The sequence below is a fragment of the Cephus cinctus genome, unplaced genomic scaffold, assembly GCF_000341935.2.
Source record: "Cephus cinctus unplaced genomic scaffold, Ccin1 Ccin1_scaffold0863, whole genome shotgun sequence".
In the NCBI taxonomy this organism is placed as follows: domain Eukaryota; kingdom Metazoa; phylum Arthropoda; class Insecta; order Hymenoptera; family Cephidae; genus Cephus; species Cephus cinctus.
Window position 1 is genome coordinate 41,161 of NW_014333447.1, and position 20,296 is coordinate 61,456.

The following is a 20,296-nucleotide window of genomic DNA, read 5'->3' on the forward strand; positions in this document are numbered from 1 at the left end:
GGACACTAAGCCAAGTTCATGGATTTTTTTTATGGTAACTACTGATGCTAAAATCGACCGTCGAGAAGTTAGCGTTAAATAGTAAAAATGTCTATGAACTACATTATGGCATCATATGTTGAGTGAGTATCAGCAACATTTCATTTGCAGCTCTGTCACTAGATGGCGCGCATTTAGCAGATGCACCTTCCTTTCTTTTCTTCTCTTACTGCATGCATCTTACAGTACATCTACCAGAGCAGATGCATCTAAACTGCCTCAAAAAATGGTTGGAGCCGAACTATGAACTATCCAACTGTGAAAGGCAGTGCAAGGGAAACTGTTTACGAGACATTTTATGCAAACAAGTATTCACGATAAACTGTGTATAATCAATATTTTTTCCGATTGTACACAGAAGACTTTGCACCGACTAGATATTAATACACACATATAATAGAGTCATTAATAAGCTTAGAATAGTCAAAAATCGTTAAAAGACATGCGATTAAGAACGAATTGTAGATAGAAAGAAAGGTGTAGAAATTCAGAGGCTTCAAAGAGATTTGAAAAAGAAAATGAAACGTATTGTAAAACTGGCAGCCACAAGAAAATATTGAATATTTCACGAGAAAATGCTTAAACGTTTATTTTCATGATGCTATACGATATTGCTCCTCCAATAACTCTAAAATTCTTCGTGCGAAATTTCATATTATGCCGTCGGCTTATTCAGGTAAATGAATGTTCAATTATCGGCAACCGCTGCGCCGGTAAATTCTGACGGCTGCGCCCTCTTCGTCGTTTTATGGAACTAAAATAATTTCGTAATAAGCGCCAGCACAGCTATGTAAATTGCCGAGACACCCTGTATAAATTTGCAACGCTCCCCTCGTCAGACTTGACACTAAAAACTTTAAACACGGTCGCTGCTTCGCTTTCAGATAAAACACTGAACCGTAAGATAACGAGGTGAAACTATGAACAAATTAAGTGACGACTAGATACAATAGTAATAGAAGAAAGGACGTGCAAGCGTGTCAGATTAACGCGCATGATAAATTATCTCGCACGTGACAGAAAGTGTCTTAATAAAACGTAAAATCTGCCCCAGGAACTACTGGACGCTTTTATCTTCTCCCTTGAGGTTTTTTGCTGAACCAAAGAAATTATTTTTTTACCTGAATCTTTTTTACAAGACTCTCTTTTTGCTTTTACGATTTCTATGTACCTATATCATCCCCTTTATCACTCTCTTCAAACATTGATATAAAATTACACATTCGAAATAGAGATTGAAATCGTAACGTTGATAATTTTGTTTTTTCTTAGAGTATCCTAACGAATATTCATCAAGCAACTGTCGCAACATCTCGCAACTCGTAAACCTGTCATAGGTTTGTGTATATATATATACACACCTCACGTACCTCATCGACTTTGTTGACTGTGACTAAACACTACAAGGAACCTCCTAAGTAAAATTCTCAATCTTTCCCAATTTTTTTTCAAGGAATAATATACAAATTTGTTTTTTCTTTTTTGCGAGCTTCCTAAAGAAAATTTAGAAAAATATAGTTAAACGTTACATAAAATTTAGATTATGGCCTGGAGATATACATTACTTGACAAGCTTACTCTTAATCTGGAACCACGTAGAGTAACGAACCTTCCGGTACCTGATTTATACATCACTATAACAAGGAAGACAAGGAGACACAATTAAATTGTCTATACAGTTATTAAAGGTATTCGTATATCATGATCAAGCTGAAAAATCTTATAATAACAATAATAGTAACACCCAAGAATATTCTGGTTAACTGTGACGAACGGAGCTTTGGGAACGTACGTAATAGGAATTTAATGTAAAATCCAACGAGGAAAATAAAAACAAACAAGACTTGGATAATTATCGATTTTAATGTATCTCATTCGTAATTGATATCGTTTAAGACATAACAAAGTTAAGTTAGGCCTTCTAAAAATATTATTTTGAATTTAGAATGGCGAGATCGTGTATTCGTATATTTGGGGTAAAGACTGATGATATGCAAAATGAATTTGTGCATATAATTCAAATCATTGATTATTTATACTAAAGATTATTATACAAAAATTAGCCTAAACTAACATTTACCAGAGGAACTTTGCACATGCCTTAAACGTATATACAGAGTTAGTCAGAAACAAACGCACCAACTGAAGTTGGGCGCAAGTGGCCGACACGGCAGTGTGGCCTCTCCAAAAAATGACAGCTAGGCACAGCTCACCGCGACCAATTCACATAAGTGCACACTGGCAGTTCGCATAGCAATAAATTAGCAATAACCTAACCTATTGTTATGCCAAGTGTCAGTGTGCGCTTATGTCAATCGGCCACACTGCTGTGTCGGCCACTTGGGCCTAACTTCAGCCGGTGCGTTTGTACCGACTAACTCTGTACATCGTACTATACGAATAATCAAATTCACGTACGTATTGCAAGAGTGCAACGATTTGAAGTATCTCCTGGATCTGACGTCAGTTTTATAATGTATAGAGAAGAAAGAAATAAATAAATTTCGAAGAAAAAATGTTAACCTCACGTCATAGCTAATCGACCAGTTTCCATTTGCCAAATTTAATTTAACATTATGTTTCTCTCCTTACGCTTGATATACAATGTATACATATGACATTCCCGAAGGGGATTATGGCAGAGAAAACCTATGCATAGAAATCTCATGAAAAATATATCAACCATCCATTTCCTTAGCACATCACGAAACGTACTAAATATTCCCCACGGAGAACCCAGGGCATGAGCTATACCTGCACTTTTTTTTCACGTGTAAAATTGACATCGTTATATTGTAAGGAAAACAGAAAGAAAAGAATATACAGGACGTTTACCAAAATATGAAGAAAAAAAAAATCAATCCACGTGATATCTCATTCAACTGAACCGACCCCAATATCGAGCCGTAGAGAACGTAAAATTGAATTTATATATTTACTTTGGCATTTTTCCTTCAAATATCTATGTGACATCGGAAATATTATGTGTTTTCCTCTCAAATAAAATTCCTACTATTTCGTCAATTCGGGATGTCTCAATGTATAATAACGATATTAACAAAAATGCAACTGATACGGGCGATAATATTTTTCCTGTAAATACATATTTCACATAACCTAAATAGTGAAAAAAAATATTAATCCAAGTCCAATTCTATAAAGCCAGTTAGATTAAAGCTTGCAAAGAGATTAAATTTATGATAAGTTATGTTGTAAAAATCAATGCTTCGTATTAATTGATACATGTTATCAAACATTAAGCTAAGAGACACAGATAATGAATTTATACAGTCAAAAGAGTTATTCACGGAGATTTATCTTTCCGATTTATCTATCCCTTGTTAGATTTCAGCTTGTCAAAATCATTTCACGTTTTATTTGTCGACCAGGACAATGATGGAGGATAATGAAATTATACGGAAAAAAAAACTTCCAGGATTACAGTATCAAATAAAATCACACCCACATATACAGAAATAAGGATTCCCTTTACGCGTGATTCTAAAGCCGCTTTTGAAGGGTTCGTATACTTAGAACGAGGCCTGGATTTTTACAGAAGCCTTTTTTTTATTACTTTTGGATAAAATGATTTACGTTTATGTTACATGGAGTTTTGGAACCATTGATATCCTTACTACAAATTTCTTCAATGTTTAGAGTCTTATCACGAACGTACCTTTGTGAAAATTCATCTTCTGAACATTGGAATTCCTTCGTGGATGGACGTTCGCTGTTTTGTGATGGAAACAGTAATATCGCTGATTGCGAAAGTAACCTGAAAAATGACCGTATATGGTATATTACATATATGTGTATATATCTATATGTATAACTATATAGAAACTAACCTGTACCGTTAGCATGTTGCAATGTGAAATGATTATTAATGGTTCTAAGTAGTTGGAATTTATGAGTTCTCTTGAGCGTCACGCTATACCATGTAGTAGCCCAGCATTAGCCCCAAGTAAAACGTACTGCCATCAACACAACCCTCTCACTCGTTATCTTCTCTATCGAATATTTCTCGCACTGACGAAGCGCGCGCTAGGCGAGTACGACGACGCCATCTTGGCTCAAGGAATCCCGAGTCAAAATAACTACACTATTAATTGCGTTCATACCCAAGTGCTCGTAAATAATGTGCATTGTCAGGGAGCTTAAATTGTTTCTTCAACTAACTAAATTATTTGGCTTCACTCCATATTCTTTGGAAAAGATAGAACTGCCTATTCAAAAGTATGCTGTCGCGTACTCGTTATTTTGTGCCGGTTTTTACGGATTCGTTATTTACCAGAGATCTATAGAAGTCAGCCTCGGAGATGTCGATAAGCTTTTTGTTTTGATGATAATCAGAACAATATTAGCGAACGTGGCTCTATGGAATGATATTCTGTTCGGAATATTTTATCGAACTAAGCTTGTAATAGCTTTTCAAAAAATATGGAGATATGATCTGGAAACCAGGACGGCACTTGACAAGCGCGTGGTTCGTTATTCTTGGACCGTTATTTTCTTTATTTTTTTTAATGACGTTTGCATCAGCTTCTTAACATATTTTTCCGAAACTCAAAAACCTGGATTAGTTGTCGTTTTGTATAATATGATTTACGTTCCCATGTCGTTTAGTATATTTAAATTTACTCTTATCGTATACGCCATACAACGACGGCTGCAACGTTTGAACAAAATGGTTTCAGCGGGTATGCCAACAAAAAATTTTGTAAATTTTTATTTATTGTATATTTTTGCTATTGGTATACTTTTTTTTTTAACAGGCATGAGATCTGTCATTGCGGAAATTAATATTGGATGTCCTCGCGTCTCGATGAAGGATGTTCGCTGGCTTCACAGTTGTCTCATTTCGGCCATTAAGGATGTGAATTCGCTATACCAACTTCCATTATTTCTATGGATCGTCACACTGACGTTTAATATTACATCCAGAATCTATTCTATTGGTCAGAACAGTGCCTCGTTGTTGCTGATACTGCGAGAATGTAATATGATACTATTCTGTACTGTGCTTCTGATAACTGTGATAACAATTTGTCATGTGACTGCTTGTGAGGTAATTAATTTAGTTAATTAATTTAATATACGAAATTATATCAATTTCAAGATTTGTATATGTATCATGTTATATCATCAGGCAAACAAGACTGGATGCATTATGTTTTCCCCTCAACTAAAATTTGTTCAAAATCGTACATCGACCAGCGGAGAAGTAAATGTAATGTGGATTGATGAGAAATAATTAACCATATACATAGATTTGTTGCTAGAAATAATTTCAAAGAAATTATTTGTTTCAGGAAGGTATCAGTGTCGGCCAATACTTCTTATTTCATCCCATTCACTTCTCAGCGGCTGCCGGAATTATTACAATCGACTTACCGCTCTTACTCAGTGTAAGACATAGGTGTATGTCAGAAAAAAAAATGACAATTAAAAGTTAATAATTTTTTTTAGATTGCAGGAGCAATGACGACGTACCTTGTTATATTACGAGTGCCTAACGTAGGTTAATTCCAATTTAAAGAATTTTTATTAAATATAAAAACTGAGGATTTATTCAATAATACTACAGTCGTGTTTGATATAACGTAAGGTTAGTAAAGAAAAAAAAGAGAATAATTTCAACACATTCTGATGTGTATTACAAAAGCATCGAAAGTACCATTAAAACTTGTCTATGAGTATTACCAAATTTTTTATTGAACGTGAATAAAAATAAGTTGACCTACTTTCAAGAAACATTCAAATCATTAAAAATTTTTGTCCGAACGAAGTTCTTTCAATCTAAGTACAATAATTTTGAAAAAAATTAAACCAACTTTCAGTAATTATCTAGAAGGTACTTCCTTGTTTTTCGTGTATTTCGATAAAACACAATATTTTTCTAAATAAGTATTCTACTCAGTGAAATTATTATTCTGTTCAATTGGCAACGATTGCCTGTCGCGCGGTGTGAATAGTGCCTAAATATTTATCGAGTCTATACCATTACCCTTCAGTATGCACCGACTTCGAAGCTCGTACTCGGAAGCACACGAACCAGCACTTTGCTGATTGGCTTATGAACTTAACTGTAAAGTGCGAGAAGAAAAATTTGCAGCAACTCTGGCAACACGCGAGCCTCGTCAAACGTTGAGTTCCATACACCAACGAATGTTCTCGAAGAGCGTCAGTGGCTGCTGAGATAGGAAAGAGACGTTAGGAAAATTAAAAAAAAAGTGTTGAATTTAATGACAAAAAAATATCTAACTAATTAAATAATCATATTGGTGCTAAAATCATGATACTACTTACTGACATTAAACCGTTGTTCTACATTAATTTACTTTTTGGAAATCCTCCACACGTTATTTTCAATAACAGCTTTGCCATTACCAAATTAGGATCAATATGTTCTCTCCTGTGGTCCTCCGTATTTTTATGTTACGGATACAAGAAAACTTTGTATATAGTTAATGATGCAAATGAAATAAGGTCGTTGATACTGAAAGTGTTCCGTCTTTTTTTGGTCTTGTTGTGTATATTCAATAACGTTGTTGTCGGTTATTATTCGCACAAGAAACTCTGCTGCGTTACCGATAATCTACGAAGTTACGACTTAGCCACGAAGATTGGACATACTGGAAATCGTCGAATTCGTTACACGATGTGGACTTTGGTGACTGTGCGGATTATTTGTTGTATTATTGTGGGTTATACTTATCACCTGTATCACGAACATGATTTCTTAATTTTATTTCGTATGATTGAGGTCGCGTGTTTCTTTTTGCAAATTGACAAATTTATGGGAATCGTGTTACTGCTGTACTCAAGATTTCGACACCTGAATGAACTCCTACTAACGAACGGTGAGACTCGAAAGAACTAAAATTCATATTAACAATGCAAACACTGAGTCATTGTGACATTATTTTATATCATCTTCGTCATTGTTTAAAATTAATAATCGAACTAATTCTGCTATTTGAACCTGCAAGGGCTGTATGTTGGTACACTGCATGATATTTTAATTGCAGAGTGTCAATTTATATGTTACTTAAATTTTATTTATTTCAGATGTCCGTGTAAATGTACACGTGAGAAGTGATCGTGGATTACGTCTACAAGATGCATGGTGGTTACATAATTGTTTGATGGATGCTGCAGAGATCTTAAATTCTACTTATTCCATGCAGCTTCTATTTTGGATCACTACTATTACAGTTAACATTACTTCTCGGATCTATATTATAAGCGAAGCATGGTCAGATGAATATATATCCAAATTCCAAGACAAATTTTTTACTGTATATGACATAATAACTCTTGTAACGCTTACAACGATATGCCACGTCACAGCTGACCAGGTTAAAAAAATATCTTTTTATTCGAGAACATGAAAATTAGTTCGTCGTTGCAAATTATTTTTTAACTTTTATTACAATTTTTTTTGTCATTTTCATTCGAATTTTTTTTTACAATTATTATTACACTCTTTGAACTTTTTTTTCAGGCTAACAAAAGTGGCCCAACAATTTTCTCATCGTCATTAGCACCGTCTCGAAAATTCGGTTTCGCTACGGTAATTGTACTACATACAGTCGATTAAAATTAATTATTAATTATTGACATTATCAATTGGTTATCAATAGGAAAATATCGAGGTGGGTATGTACTTTAAATTAAGACAACTCGAATTCTCAACTAACGGTGGCTCCATTCGCGTGAATCTGCCACTGTTACTTTCGGTGAGTAAAGTTATTATTATATAGCTTTTCAATAACGAAATTGCCGACCCATGAAAATTGATCAGAAGCCTAACGGAGGATATCTTTTCTCTTATAATTAACATACACCTATACTGTCTTAGTAATAACATTACTATCCTAATAGATCAGTGCTGGCATTACTACGTTTCTGGTTATACTAAGTTCATGAACGAAACGGGTAATTATTTTAAAAAATGTAACAATGAAAAAAATTTTGTAAATAATAAATTCATTATTTTTTTTCCAGCCTTAAAAAGCGCCGCGAATTTGCATTGTTTCATTTATTAAAAGATCAAGAAATGGCCGTAGTTACTCGTACGCAAAATTAATGTCAGGAAAAAAAATTTACTTTACCTACTTCACTTCCAAGAAGCTCCGAAGGCAAAACCACTTTAATGAAATTGTGCAAAATTACTTGGAAGCTTGTGAATTTCAAATAAACCAATCTTCGATGTAATCTGGTGATTGTCAAGGAGGCCGCAAACAAAATGCATATCGATGGGCAAATACAAGTAGTATGAAAGCTTTTTCGTATTAACCAGCGTACAAAGCTTCAGTTGTCAGAAGACTTTTCTTGATACAGTATCGAGTGACAGTGAAAGAAATTCGATATAGGAGTATAAAAAAAAATGTTCTTTCGTCGAATCTCAGCTCTTTTGTACTTGTCCCGAATCTTCGGCTCTGTACCGTATAAGATTACGTCATTAGATTTGCAAAAATCAAAATGGGCACGTGCCTACTCTTTCTCTTTGATATTGTTATATATTATTCTAATTTTATTCGCGTACACTGACTTCCATATGCCACCTGATATGAGAGTTCTAGTGATTATACTTCATGTGTTAAAGTTTTTATCGTTGATCGGTGACATTTTAATGTCTATTGCAATGTATGGTGATTTTCCAGTGATATTCATGGAAATGAATCTTTTTGATAATCAAATCAATTATCGTATACCTAATCTCATATCAATTTATTCATTTATATATCCAATCTTATTAGTTACTACTCCCATTTTATTTTTGATCTGCACGTTTTTACAATCTTATGAAAAAAATGTTATTGATCTTCGCCAACCTAGTATTTTCAGTTACTTAATAATCAATACTGTTATTAATGCAAGTAGTATGATATTCGTGGTACTTATGGAGTCTATGCTGTCACGATTTCGACATTTGCATCGTCTCGTACAGTCAGGTATGGATTTTTAATATTTATCATTCACTGATGCTTAATCGACTGATAACAGATCGTTGTTTCTCTTTGACAGTAGGTTCTACGACACTCTTTGGTCCTGGAGAGGAATTCTCAAACGATCTGGGTCCACGTGACATTTGGAAATTATACGAGCGCCTGGTTGCCACTACTGAAAAAATAAATGACCATTATTCCATGCAGATTTTATTCTGGATATCCCACGCGTCTTGTTCAATTATTTGTCGATGTTACATTATCTCGACGTCAGCATTAGGAAATGGGAGGTTAAACATCATTACCCATGTTATTGGTACATTATCACAACTTTTACTGGTTATTTCAATCAGCAGCGTATGCCACTTCACTATGCTTGAGGTGTGAAAGGACCTTTATACCAAATATAATTTTCAAGTATTAGAGGCTTATGTAAATTGGTCCCCAGGCAAACAGGATCCCAGTTTCCTTATTCTCCCCGAAAATCTGGATGCGGTATCACGCGAGAGGCACGATGGGGGTAAGGAAAAAAATCTTCAGCCCTTATCCAGACAAATATAGTTTTTTAAGATTTTTTTTCCGTTTAAATATGAAAATATCACATTTTGTCTTACAGGACAACTCGGACGTTTGTATGTACTTTGGATTGAGGAAACTCAAAGTTAAAGCCGGATTTGGCTTGGTTACACTCAATCTACCTGCAATAATATTGGTACGATAAATATTAATATCACTCAGAAATTTATCATTGATTCAAGTATTTTACATCATTGTTCTTTTTATTCCATTTTTTCTTTTTTATGTAATCTATCACATTGCAGTTTATCAGCTTAACAAGCACGTATCTTCAGTTTGTGCTGAACGAGAACATTGAGTAGCTCAAAATGGCAGCGGAGGAACCCCTTGACCTGAGTTAAGGATCGGGTGAATGGGGATGCGGCCGTGAAGGATTCAAGAACTACGTTCCGATTTTCTAAGGAACGCTGTAAACGATGTTAGATTTTACTATGTATAATTATTGTGCGGTTAATTTATTTTTATCTCAACCGTTATAACTTAAGCTATTAATCACTTTGAATTGCTCTATTATTAGATACGAGTTGCGTAAAATATTTTTAACTATGAAAAAGAAACTCAAATTCAAAGTCTTCTTTTGTGTGGTTCTTCGTTGATATAATGATAACGATATCGACTTTCTTCCTGGTGATAAAATATACGTCGAGTCGTTCTATTATATTAAGAAAAATATAATATTTTTAATAACGATACAGGCTTAAGGCACATGTGATGTGTTAGATCTTTCCCTTTGAAATATATATTTATTCACCCAGGATTACGACGCACCCAACTTAGATTCTGTAGAATAGAATATTCAAAGGATGTGTAAATTTAAGATTTGATCTGTTAGCACTCAATTAAGAAGTTAGTGATAAGAGCATCCTATGATGGTGGAATTCATTAAAATTTTAAATGTCTTGCTTAATATTATACAGTATGTCTCCCTGTGGCACCTTGTAGGATGAGAGAAGTTTATACATTTTTTAATGAAACTTTATATTACTTTTTAAATAATTAATAGATACGCAAAATGTATTAGGAGCAAACGAATATGATGACTCACAGAGGTAAATATTTTGAAGTATTTCGAATACTGACAAGAGCAGCTTTGCGATTGGCTCTTTGTCAAGTGGTGGGGACAGAAGCCTAGGATGAACTTAGGGTACGTTTTTGAAATTCACTGTATCATCTGTCTCTGTTTACCTGAATGCAACTGAGCGAGAATAATTGTATTTATGTACCAACCTCTGTGCATTGTCGTGTTTATGTAATTTTCACAATTTCGAAACTGTTTGCACAATTTATATTCATTGTTCTGGCTACAGCTGCAGGCTGCTCTCCCATATCCATGTCAGAGTGTTGATTCGATTTTTGTCATAATTTTTCTTCGCGCCTTTCAACAGATTTGTATTCATTTATATATAACACGAATAATTAGTCATGTGTATCTAAATAAAGATGAATACCGAAATAATGGCTGGCATGACTCGTTATAAGACATTATAGGTCTAAGGCCAAGAATATTTTTCATAATTATATGAACCTCCAAGATCTCTTTGTAATTATCATCCAATCGATTAGCATCCCCAGTACCCGTGCAGAGCTGCTGACAAAGGATAATATTAATTGACGTTCGCTTTCAGGAATAAAATTTCTTACTTTCTTCTTGTGCAATCACGTCAAAAAAAAATCTTAATTTTACCCATTGTGCAAGTTTCTTGAAAAATTGCCAATTTATTACAGGCCTAATCGATTGATCGACAATGGACGCTCTCATGGTGTCTATAGGTAAGACTACATTTTATTCGGAAAATTACCTAAGGTCTTGATAAAACCGATTATACAGGGTGCTCGAAATTTTACGTCTACGAAATGTACAGTGTTGAATTTTGAAAAAAAAAATTATATGATACATGACTTGAGACGTTAAATGATATATAAAAACTAAATTTGAAAATTTTATACGTACAATAGTTTTTGCTGAAAAATGCGTTTAACTTTTATCAATCAGGATAAACCTTGAGTAATCATAGTTACACTTCCCTCCAATTTATAAGTTTCCTTCCCTCTTTTTTTTATTACTCTCCTTTAGTCTTGTGGTTCTTGTTTGGTCATTAATTTTGTATGTGGAAGCATAGGCCATGCCAGGTCACAGATGAATTAATTCTGAAAAAAAAAGAAAATGTTAACATACATCTTATCAGTCAGTCTACTTTAACCACAGAGTTTGACAAGTGAAATGAGCATTAAGTATCGATCTCCATTTGTAAATTGAGATGAGCGATTAATCGTGAAGCTTTTGCCGACTTTGTACTGCGATTGCGCTTTGTTTATCTAATCATTCATTTGTCAAACTGTTAGGCAATACTCGTAGCGGAAGAAACTTACAATTAGTTCTGGTTGGTCGCTCCATTTTCGGTGAATTACACGAGGTCGTAAATTTTCAAGACAATTGACGGCCCACGCGATATTTACGACGCAATAAAGTCAATGACTCGGTGGATGAATGTGGGCGGGAAATTTGAAAATTTCGATGCTACGATCATATAAAATCTTTATGCTGGATTATATTTACCTGTTATCGTGCTATCGTATCTTTGATTCTTTATGAAAGACACGGGTTATCAACAAAAATTTAATAGTCAATGACTATAATGAATCTTTGCTATATTGGGTGGCCGATTCAAGGTAATCGAACGTCGTGAATTCCAGACTGATGAGGTTTCGATTTTACAGCACGACCGGCTTGTGTTAAGGATGCTCAGTTTATTTGTACTGAATGCAAAAATAGATAGCGGAAAGTGGGTATTCGCTGTTGGGGCGGAAAACCGGCATGTACTGTATCTCTACTAGCGTAGAAATCACTTTTGACTGGAACAGAAAAAAAAGTATTATGTACATTTCTCAAAATATTGCTTATATATGAGATTTAAGATTTTGAAAATTACATCTCTGCATGATTTTGACACTTTAATAACCTGACTAGCATTTCAGTCTTATATTTTGCTTTATCGAGGGGTAAAGGGTTGCTGTGATACCTAGACTCAATTAATGGTATTGCATTTCTGTTTATCTTGTTTTTTTATTGGACGGTCTGCTTTCCCGTCAATCGATACTGAATAAATATTTGGTGCTTTATCGCGAACGCCAATATGGTTTGGAAATATTTTCGAATGGTTGAACGAGTATATTTCTTTATTACTTAGTAATATTTGTATAAGAGGTAAATGCAAATATATCCATTGTAATATGTGACGTAGATTCTAATATTAGGAAAAGTGGATAATGTTGAGAAATATACATACATATATGGATAGGATAATTTTTACTAATTTCCATGGTAAAACCATCGTCTATTTAAAAATAAATTTTTCTGTGACAATCAAGAAAAGTACTATGGTGAAATGATGTATTGATACTTATTGTATCATTTATCTGTAAAAAATGAGAATATGAAAATAACAGACAGTCGCGAGCTTTATCATGCTTAGTATATATGTAAGCAAATTTTGTTGAAAAAAAGTCAGATTCCATAAGAGCTTAAATGGCTGTAATGAAATACGAGAATAATTTTGTATTACTTTTCTTTTGTACCTACTTGGTTCCAAGAATTATAAAAATCTTTCTTTCATGTGAATATGTATTTGAAATATATTGAAAAAATGGAATATTTTTTAAAACCACTCATTTCCCATCAAATTTTTCTTTGGCAGTTATCCAACGAAGGTTAGGTTAGGTTCACAAGAATCTATAAAAGATACAGTTTATAGTATAATATAAATATTATTATAATTCATTAATTATTTATTCGTATAATTCTGATAACATGGTTATCATTAGTTCTTGATTAATCGTCAGATCAATCGATTCATTCGTATTTCTTGAATTCGCCGATATGATTAGACATCGCGACGCGGGATTGAACGAGATATTTAATTCGCAATTTCATTGATGAATTTACGGCGCTTGGCGTCGCGCATGCTCAGTGACGCTACGTCGGCTCGCGGGAGGCCCGAACAGAAATGATATTCGTCAGTTTGCCGTTAACTTGCTCTCGAAACTTTTGCTCGAGGTACCCCCGGCGATATTTTTGTTTTATCAGAAATCGATGGAAATAAATTTTTCTTTTTAAATTTTATTTTCAAAACGTCTTTTATGGACCGATACAGTGGCGATTAAAATTTAAAAATGAAAATTTCTACTAGTTTTTTACTTACGTTCGTTTAACGAGAAGCAGTTGTGATTTTTTAAATAAGTTTATCGCAGTTCAAATCGTAGTTTCAACTATTAAAACTGTGCAATACGATGTAATTAAATTTGTTGTATTATTATCATCGTTGATAAAGAATTTTCTCAAGATTTTATAAAAATAAACTTCTTCCGCATTCCGACGGGAAATTTTGAAAATATTCGAAGAAAGGTAAGGAATACGATATATCTACATTTTATTGACAACTGTTAGATAGACGTTTTCAACATAATTTTTCTTTGAAATCATACAAAGTCTGAAGTCAAAGATTGAATTTTAAAAAGGAATTTCATACACACTACGTGTCAAAATATTCACACATTTTACCCCAAAACTCCAACAGCGTTAGTTATTACAACCCTTTGTTGACGTTGACCCGTTTTACGACGTATAGTACTAGGAGTTAAATAATGTCCTTTTCACCTACTATTAATTACATACACTCTAACTACATTAATCAAGCTACGACGTTGACTAAACGTTTTATGGAGTTACTTCGGTGACGTAACCAGTTCCATTTCTATATTTTTCACTAAATTTCATTACTGTTGTTAAAAAGAAAATTATAGTCCGTTCGTCCTAGATCATTTTGTTCTTTTTATTGATCAATAAAATCACTGTCACCTGTTACGCCTGTATGGATTTTTCAAAATCACATAATACGTGGTTTCCGGGAATGGGAGGTCGGGGGTTAGTTGGTTGGCCCAATTAATGCCAAAAATTTCCCTAGTGATTTAATAAAACAGTGCGAATTATCTGGTGCTCGATTCTGGTGTTGATCCTAACTATTTCGTTAGAGTTAAATTCAGAGGGTATGAAATTTTGAAAAATCTCAAGTCCGTTTTCTGATACGTGGAATTTGCGAAACTCGTACATAACTCAGACTGAACTTTGACTACGGAAAGAAATGTGAGGTTCCGAGTTGTTTGGCGCGGCAGCTAAGTACTAATAATTAGTAAAAGGCATGTAAAAAAAGGATGTACGTATATGGACATGAATATAGCCACGAAATAATTATCCAACTTCATTTGCAAATAGTATTACCGGGTGCATATATATATAGAATAAATAGTAGAGTTTACCAAGCATTAAATTTTTGTATAATGCGATTATGCAAAATTAGTAATCATAAGTGAAAAACTTACACAACTATTAATTTCTCTTGTCGGAAGTCTCCGTGGTATCTGTCTAATTTTCTAATGACGTTCATACCTATAGCAATATATTTTATTATCAGGAACTTCCTCGTACACTGATGCAGACATTTTTTTTCTCACGCTGATAACACTGTTCAGTTGATAATCCTGGGCGAAATAAAGTATCGTGGAAATTGAGAAATCAAAATATTCAAAAATGCAGTAATATAATTCTTTAACCTATCTCGACACGACGTCAAGAGTATTGCTGTCACTGTACGTGACAATCACGAAAGTCATGTAGAAAGTTTGTGACGGTTGATTACGATAACGGCGACGCATAAGAAACTTTCCGGGATACATCTAACATGTACAACAATGGCGACGATGGCGATGTCAGAATAATGATCAGCGATTCACGAACAATAGTGTTGCAACCGTTTGCAGCTCATAAAGCACGATAGTAAAGTTTGCCCTCTGGTGGTAAAAATAAGTTTTAGAAATCTTCAGGCGACCATAGACGTGCACTGCGGCAATTGGGCTAGGGTGCATATCAGAATAGATTTTTTGTTTGACAGTTAAAGAGAAATCGACCTTACGAATGTATTGATTATTTCGAATATATGTTATTATTGTCTTTTATATGGAACAATGATTAATGATTTATATTATTTAAAGTAGAGCCGTACCAGCTGAAGTTGATTGTACCATAGAAGTAAATTGACTAACTTCAATTGATTAGTGTGACCCGAGAGCTATATATGTATGTATATCTTGCTTTTGTAGTGATTTCCATCTTCTTATTCCATTTTTACTTAAACCTCTGAAAATTACTTATAATGTCGATCAAACGTAGAAAAAATTGATGACTGAAATTTCGGGGAATGAAAATTATTTTCTAACCTGAAATTACCATTTTGATGAATCTAAAAGACTTTTTACTCTCTTTGTCGTTCAAATTGAATAGTAGAGCCATCTTCGCTGATTGACAATGGGTAGCTGTAAAATCTGAGTGGATGCTTTTAGTTGGTATTATTAATGTTGTTGTCATATGATACGGAAAAAACAATTAAAGCACAAATAGAATCCTCGGAATTTATTTCGAGCATTTGCTCTTCCAATTTTAATTTAGTGACTCGTCACAGTTTTATTACACAGTCAGGTGAAGTCCATTTTTGCTAAACGGTTCTACAATGTATTATAGCTCAGCTAGTACAACGTGTTTGTGCAAAACGGACGATTTACGTTTACTGAAATTTCTTATGAAATAAAAATAATAAAGTAATGTCAAGAAACATTCAGCAAAATCTCGGCAACAATTGCACCGACTGAAGTGTAGATTCTTTTCTATTATTCTTGTAAATGTATGTTGCAAGTATGCGAGCAAAAGTAATTGTTTGAGCAAAATAACATTTTGTTAGTAAATTGTTTATTATAAATTATTTTTAAAAATTCACGAGAGCTGAACAAAAAGTGACTAAATACTTATGAACACTTATTATAGGAATTATAGTAAGAACGTGTCTATTTATCGTAATTCGTTGCTGCCTGGGAGGATTTGTAAAAAAAAATGAAACAAAAATTGCCTCGTAAATAAACTTTTGATACTACGAACGAGTATATTCGCGGTGTGGCAAAAGCAAAATAAATCATGTTAATGGCTCCAGAAGAAATAAGAAGGCAGTATCCAGTCTTCCCCACAGCCAGAATATTTTACAATTCCGCGATACCCGCTTCGTTTCCTCGATTATCAAGACTGTAAAATGAAAGTTGATAAATAAATCATGGAAAAACGTATGTTTGGTAGGATAACATATATAAATTTCCTTTTACGATTTAAATTCGATTTGCGACGATTTCAACACCAATAATCATAATCGTCGGATATCAAAAAAAGCCAATCGGCGCTGCGTGATGCTAGAGACTTTAGTCAGATTGAAAAACTCCTGAAAGAATATGTGCTCGGCCACAATGAAATTACTGGTCATTTTTCATACGCCCCTGGACAACTGGACAGGCGTATGGACCCCGCATTATAGTCAACTACCAAGAAATATTACCTGCTTGCTGAAAGCATAGACATAAGTTATCATACAATGTTCCATTAAACGGAGGTTTGGGGCATAGTTATATATTATTATATATTATATAGTACACACCCTGTATAATATATAGAATAGCACGATAGTACATTGGCAGCCAGTGCAAATTGGCTTCTGGCATCTTTCCATCCTATGATAGTTCACACTCAGATCTACTTCCACCGTGATATTTCATCGCGTCATAAAAGTCACGCGCCAGCGATTACTCGGTGATGAAAAAAAAATTTTTTGTATGTTCCAAAGTTCCTATAGGGGTTTTTCAATCTTTTTTATGTGATTGAAAAATTATACCGTTGAATTCTTAGGAGTGAAAGTGAATCTTCGGTCTTCTTCAGATAACTGATATCTTTAGTGAGAAGACACGGACGTCTTCTTACAACTGTAAGAAATTCAAATAAATATTCATGAGAAAAATTGTTTTCGAGAGTGGATAAATTCAAAGTAATTTTTTTTCTGGATATGCTCTGTTTAAAAAAATTTTCCTTTCATTGGTCTCGTTAAGGCTCTCAAGTGGTAGAGGGGCTGTACGAAAATAGAGATGTCCTTTAGTCAAATGATACTGTGATTAATATTATTTGAACTGCCGCCATAACCAAGTGGATTTTCCTAATGTATTTTTCAATATCACGAGGCCTTGTCACATCAGGCGGCCATTCGGAAAAAAACCGTGATTGAGGATTGAGTTTAAGTTTCTTTTGATGCAAAAAAATAATTTTTTATTGAATACACTTCTTTATTCAGCACGTTTTTGTCAGAAAATACGATACTTTCGTTCAGAATATATTAACTAACGTAAATAGGATTGGATTACCAATATGATATCAGATAGATCCTCACACCTGGTCCAAAATAGAGTGTTATGAACTAAGTTATTACACTGATTAATAGTATTCATAGAAAACTGCCTTAATCTTTGGATGCCGAGCGTTCTAGACCAATCAGCAAAAAACTAGTCTTCGATCATTGGTCGAGGAAGCCAAAGTGTGTATAACTGAAAGCCAATCTTTGACTATGCTTATATACATATTTGTTACATTCACTTTGAAATCCTGGAAAAACTTAACAACCAATAAAGTACAAATCTATATAGTAAGTGAGTGTTACAGATATGTGACGCTCAGCGCAAAAGGTTTAAGTTAAAATTCTGCTTAACGTTCTTTCTTTTGAAATTCCAGGAGTGTAGTCATTCCAATATGGCGGCTAGCGACAGTTGCTGAGAAGAGTAGTCAAGTCGGGATGCTCCAGATGTTCGTAAAATAAGTGTAAAGGAAAAATTTTGAAGAATAAAACTAAAGATAACTTTGAAAATAACGGATAGCTATACTCGTATAAAATGACTACGTGTGTAAACTTCCTGGAGGACGCGAAGTTCGCGATGTTCGTACATAACCTCTTTCGCGGTACTGTGAACGGGATATCGATGGTGACGGATTCGAGTTTGTATTGTTGAATACCGGATATCAGTGTCTCTCTTGTGGTGCGTTACGTTAATTTGTAAATCATGTCTCTGATCGACGTCGCGGCGACGTTGACGACTGACGTCATGGCATATCATCTGAACGACAGTGCTTACAATGCCAGTGTGTATAGTGATAGTTCTGAGGTTGAAGAAATGTCTGCCATCCTGAGACGCTTTATCGATGATCTCAATGAGACTAATTACCTTTTGATCACACTTTACGTGCCCGTAATTGTTCTTGCTGTGACTGCTAATATACTTGTGATCGTGGTGGTCTTCAAGTACCATTACATGAGGAGGTAAGTACTTTACGTCATTTCCGTAAATAAATTTATAGTTTCTACAGTTATACGTTTTGTCACTCACCAAAAGAAGCATATGAAATTTTGAGACTGTCAATTTTTATGGAATTTTTTCTAGCAACATATCAGGCTTGTATATTTAAACGTAGGCGTGTATAGGGTATTATTTTCCTGGAATAGATCAAAGACCATAAAAATTCTTAACACACAGTAGGCGAAGAGTTTGACAAGGTTTCTCCATGTTTTTCCAGTAACGTAAGTCTCGAGAAAAAAGTAAAATGAAACTTCTTACCTAGCATTTTGAAGAAAAAAATCTAAAGTAAAATCAAAAGCTGTTACGATTAAATACAGCATTTTTTTGTCATATACTTTTGCGAAACTGTCATTTATTTTTGCCTTTAACTCTTCGGCATTTGATCGCGTTCCTTTAGAAACTTCCATAAAGCCATTCAAGTATCCCTCTGACTGTGCAATAAAATATCGTAGACATTCGTATTCTGGCTGAATAATTGAAAAGAGACGGAGAGAAGGATTAATCAATTGACAAACCTATATCATTGATATTCCTCGATACCGACGGTGACACCGGCACGTTTAACTCTACTAAATAAAGGACCGTCGGAGTTCATTTCGCAAAGCCTTTAGACGTTCCAAGCGTAGCTTGCATCATGCGTGACTGGAAAATTCAAGTGGTCGAGAAAGATATGAGTGGTGGGAAAAATCTTTCCCTTTCAAATATCCTACCAGCATAAAAGCTTTTTCACAAATAACAACCAACACCTATAGAACCATCCCCTAATCGAAACTTTCAATAGAAAAAGATCGTTAATGGATCCATAAAGATTACGTTGGATCGTTCGCGTCTAATGGCAGGAATAATTTTCTTCTTTATCACCATACAATTTGTTATTTTTCATATCCAATCGTCAAATCAGACGCTATAACATTAGAAACCGCTTTGTGTATTTGTTCAGGATATTAGATAATCAGTTTACAAACATAGAATCAATTTGTCGCATATATATATGAGGGTATGTAAGTTTACTTTCATACATATATTAGATTGCATGATATAATATATAAACATATATAACCATATACCGAAAAGAGGGCTATATTATGCTATATAACTAATCTTACTTCATCTCGTCTTACCTATCTGTCAATATTTTCTTATTTTGTTTTTCCTACAGGCAAATATTTGCTTGACTTGGATTTTGCGCGAAATCACTAGGAAATCATGTGACGTATACTGTATCATTTAGGTATCAACATGCATATACATGTTTGTATCATTGAATTATGAACATTTATTCGTAAAATTTTCTCTTTTATTAATTTTTTTTTAAATTATCAAAATTTCCGAACTTTTTTTTTAGTAGCGGTAAATATTTTTTTTAATCGACATGTATACGTTATGTCAACTCTTTGTGTTTGCTTTCGGTAACACTATTTTCGTACGCGTCACGACCTTCAATTGTTAGAGGGGGGGGGGGG

The 20,296-nt window shown here is 34.1% G+C and overlaps 3 protein-coding genes and 1 long non-coding RNA gene across 9 annotated transcripts in view; 3 read left to right on the top strand and 1 right to left on the bottom strand.

Moving 5' to 3' along the window:
• Positions 1 to 3,889: 3,889 nt before the first annotated feature.
• LOC107271010 lies at positions 3,890 to 6,544 on the top strand. Its single transcript, XM_025088262.1, has 6 exons — positions 3,890 to 4,739; positions 4,815 to 5,107; positions 5,189 to 5,263; positions 5,352 to 5,447; positions 5,509 to 5,556; positions 6,054 to 6,544. Exons 1-6 carry the CDS (start codon positions 4,178 to 4,180, stop codon positions 6,117 to 6,119), a joined length of 1,140 nt encoding a protein of 379 aa, XP_024944030.1. The 5' UTR covers positions 3,890 to 4,177; the 3' UTR covers positions 6,120 to 6,544.
• On the top strand, positions 6,163 to 10,476 carry LOC107271011. Of its 4 annotated transcripts, XM_015746560.2 has the most exons (10): positions 6,163 to 6,902; positions 7,111 to 7,400; positions 7,547 to 7,615; positions 7,686 to 7,781; positions 7,927 to 7,980; positions 8,050 to 8,999; positions 9,073 to 9,374; positions 9,442 to 9,513; positions 9,610 to 9,705; positions 9,815 to 10,476. In XM_015746560.2, the coding sequence occupies exons 1-5, from the start codon at positions 6,335 to 6,337 to the stop codon at positions 7,969 to 7,971; spliced, it is 1,068 nt and encodes a 355-aa protein (XP_015602046.1). In that variant the 5' UTR covers positions 6,163 to 6,334; the 3' UTR covers positions 7,972 to 7,980; positions 8,050 to 8,999; positions 9,073 to 9,374; positions 9,442 to 9,513; positions 9,610 to 9,705; positions 9,815 to 10,476. The 4 variants fall into 4 exon arrangements, with proteins under 4 accessions (XP_015602046.1, XP_015602043.1, XP_015602044.1 ...); XM_015746557.2 differs by lacking the exons at positions 6,163 to 6,902; positions 7,111 to 7,400; positions 7,547 to 7,615; positions 7,686 to 7,781 and having other exon boundaries at positions 7,803 to 7,980; positions 9,052 to 9,374; XM_015746558.2 differs by lacking the exons at positions 6,163 to 6,902; positions 7,111 to 7,400; positions 7,547 to 7,615; positions 7,686 to 7,781 and having other exon boundaries at positions 7,803 to 7,980.
• On the bottom strand, positions 9,574 to 15,314 carry LOC112494846. The gene is made up of 7 exons (XR_003060730.1): positions 15,177 to 15,314; positions 14,946 to 15,104; positions 11,940 to 12,422; positions 11,521 to 11,717; positions 11,018 to 11,154; positions 9,760 to 10,944; positions 9,574 to 9,691 (listed from the first exon to the last, which is right to left on the bottom strand). It is a non-coding gene; the product is annotated as an uncharacterized LOC112494846 (long non-coding RNA).
• LOC107271020 (orexin receptor type 1) overlaps positions 13,504 to 20,296 on the top strand; it is a 31,100-nt gene continuing 24,307 nt past the window's right edge. For 2 of the 3 annotated variants that reach the window (XM_015746576.2, XM_015746577.2), the window contains exons 1-2: positions 13,504 to 13,971; positions 18,214 to 18,796. In XM_015746576.2, coding sequence (XP_015602062.1) covers positions 18,540 to 18,796 — 257 coding nt within the window. In that variant the 5' untranslated portion in view covers positions 13,504 to 13,971; positions 18,214 to 18,539. The remainder of the gene's footprint in view (positions 13,972 to 18,213; positions 18,797 to 20,296) is intronic. The other variant, XM_015746578.2, reaches the window with a different exon arrangement.

Bases quoted from the DNA above. Each gene is read 5' to 3' on its own strand.
- LOC107271010 (XM_025088262.1), top strand. From the start codon at position 4,178: ATGTGCATTGTCAGGGAGCTTAAATTGTTTCTTCAACTAACTAAATTA. The intron at 5,264-5,351 runs GTAAATGTAATG...TATTTGTTTCAG, and splicing joins GTACATCGACCAGCGGAGAA to GAAGGTATCAGTGTCGGCCA. The intron at 5,557-6,053 runs GTAGGTTAATTC...ATTACCCTTCAG, and splicing joins TTATATTACGAGTGCCTAAC to TATGCACCGACTTCGAAGCT.
- LOC107271011 (XM_015746557.2), top strand. From the start codon at position 8,432: ATGTTCTTTCGTCGAATCTCAGCTCTTTTGTACTTGTCCCGAATCTTC. The intron at 9,375-9,441 runs GTGTGAAAGGAC...ATTGGTCCCCAG, and splicing joins GCCACTTCACTATGCTTGAG to GCAAACAGGATCCCAGTTTC. The intron at 9,706-9,814 runs GTACGATAAATA...ATCACATTGCAG, and splicing joins ATCTACCTGCAATAATATTG to TTTATCAGCTTAACAAGCAC.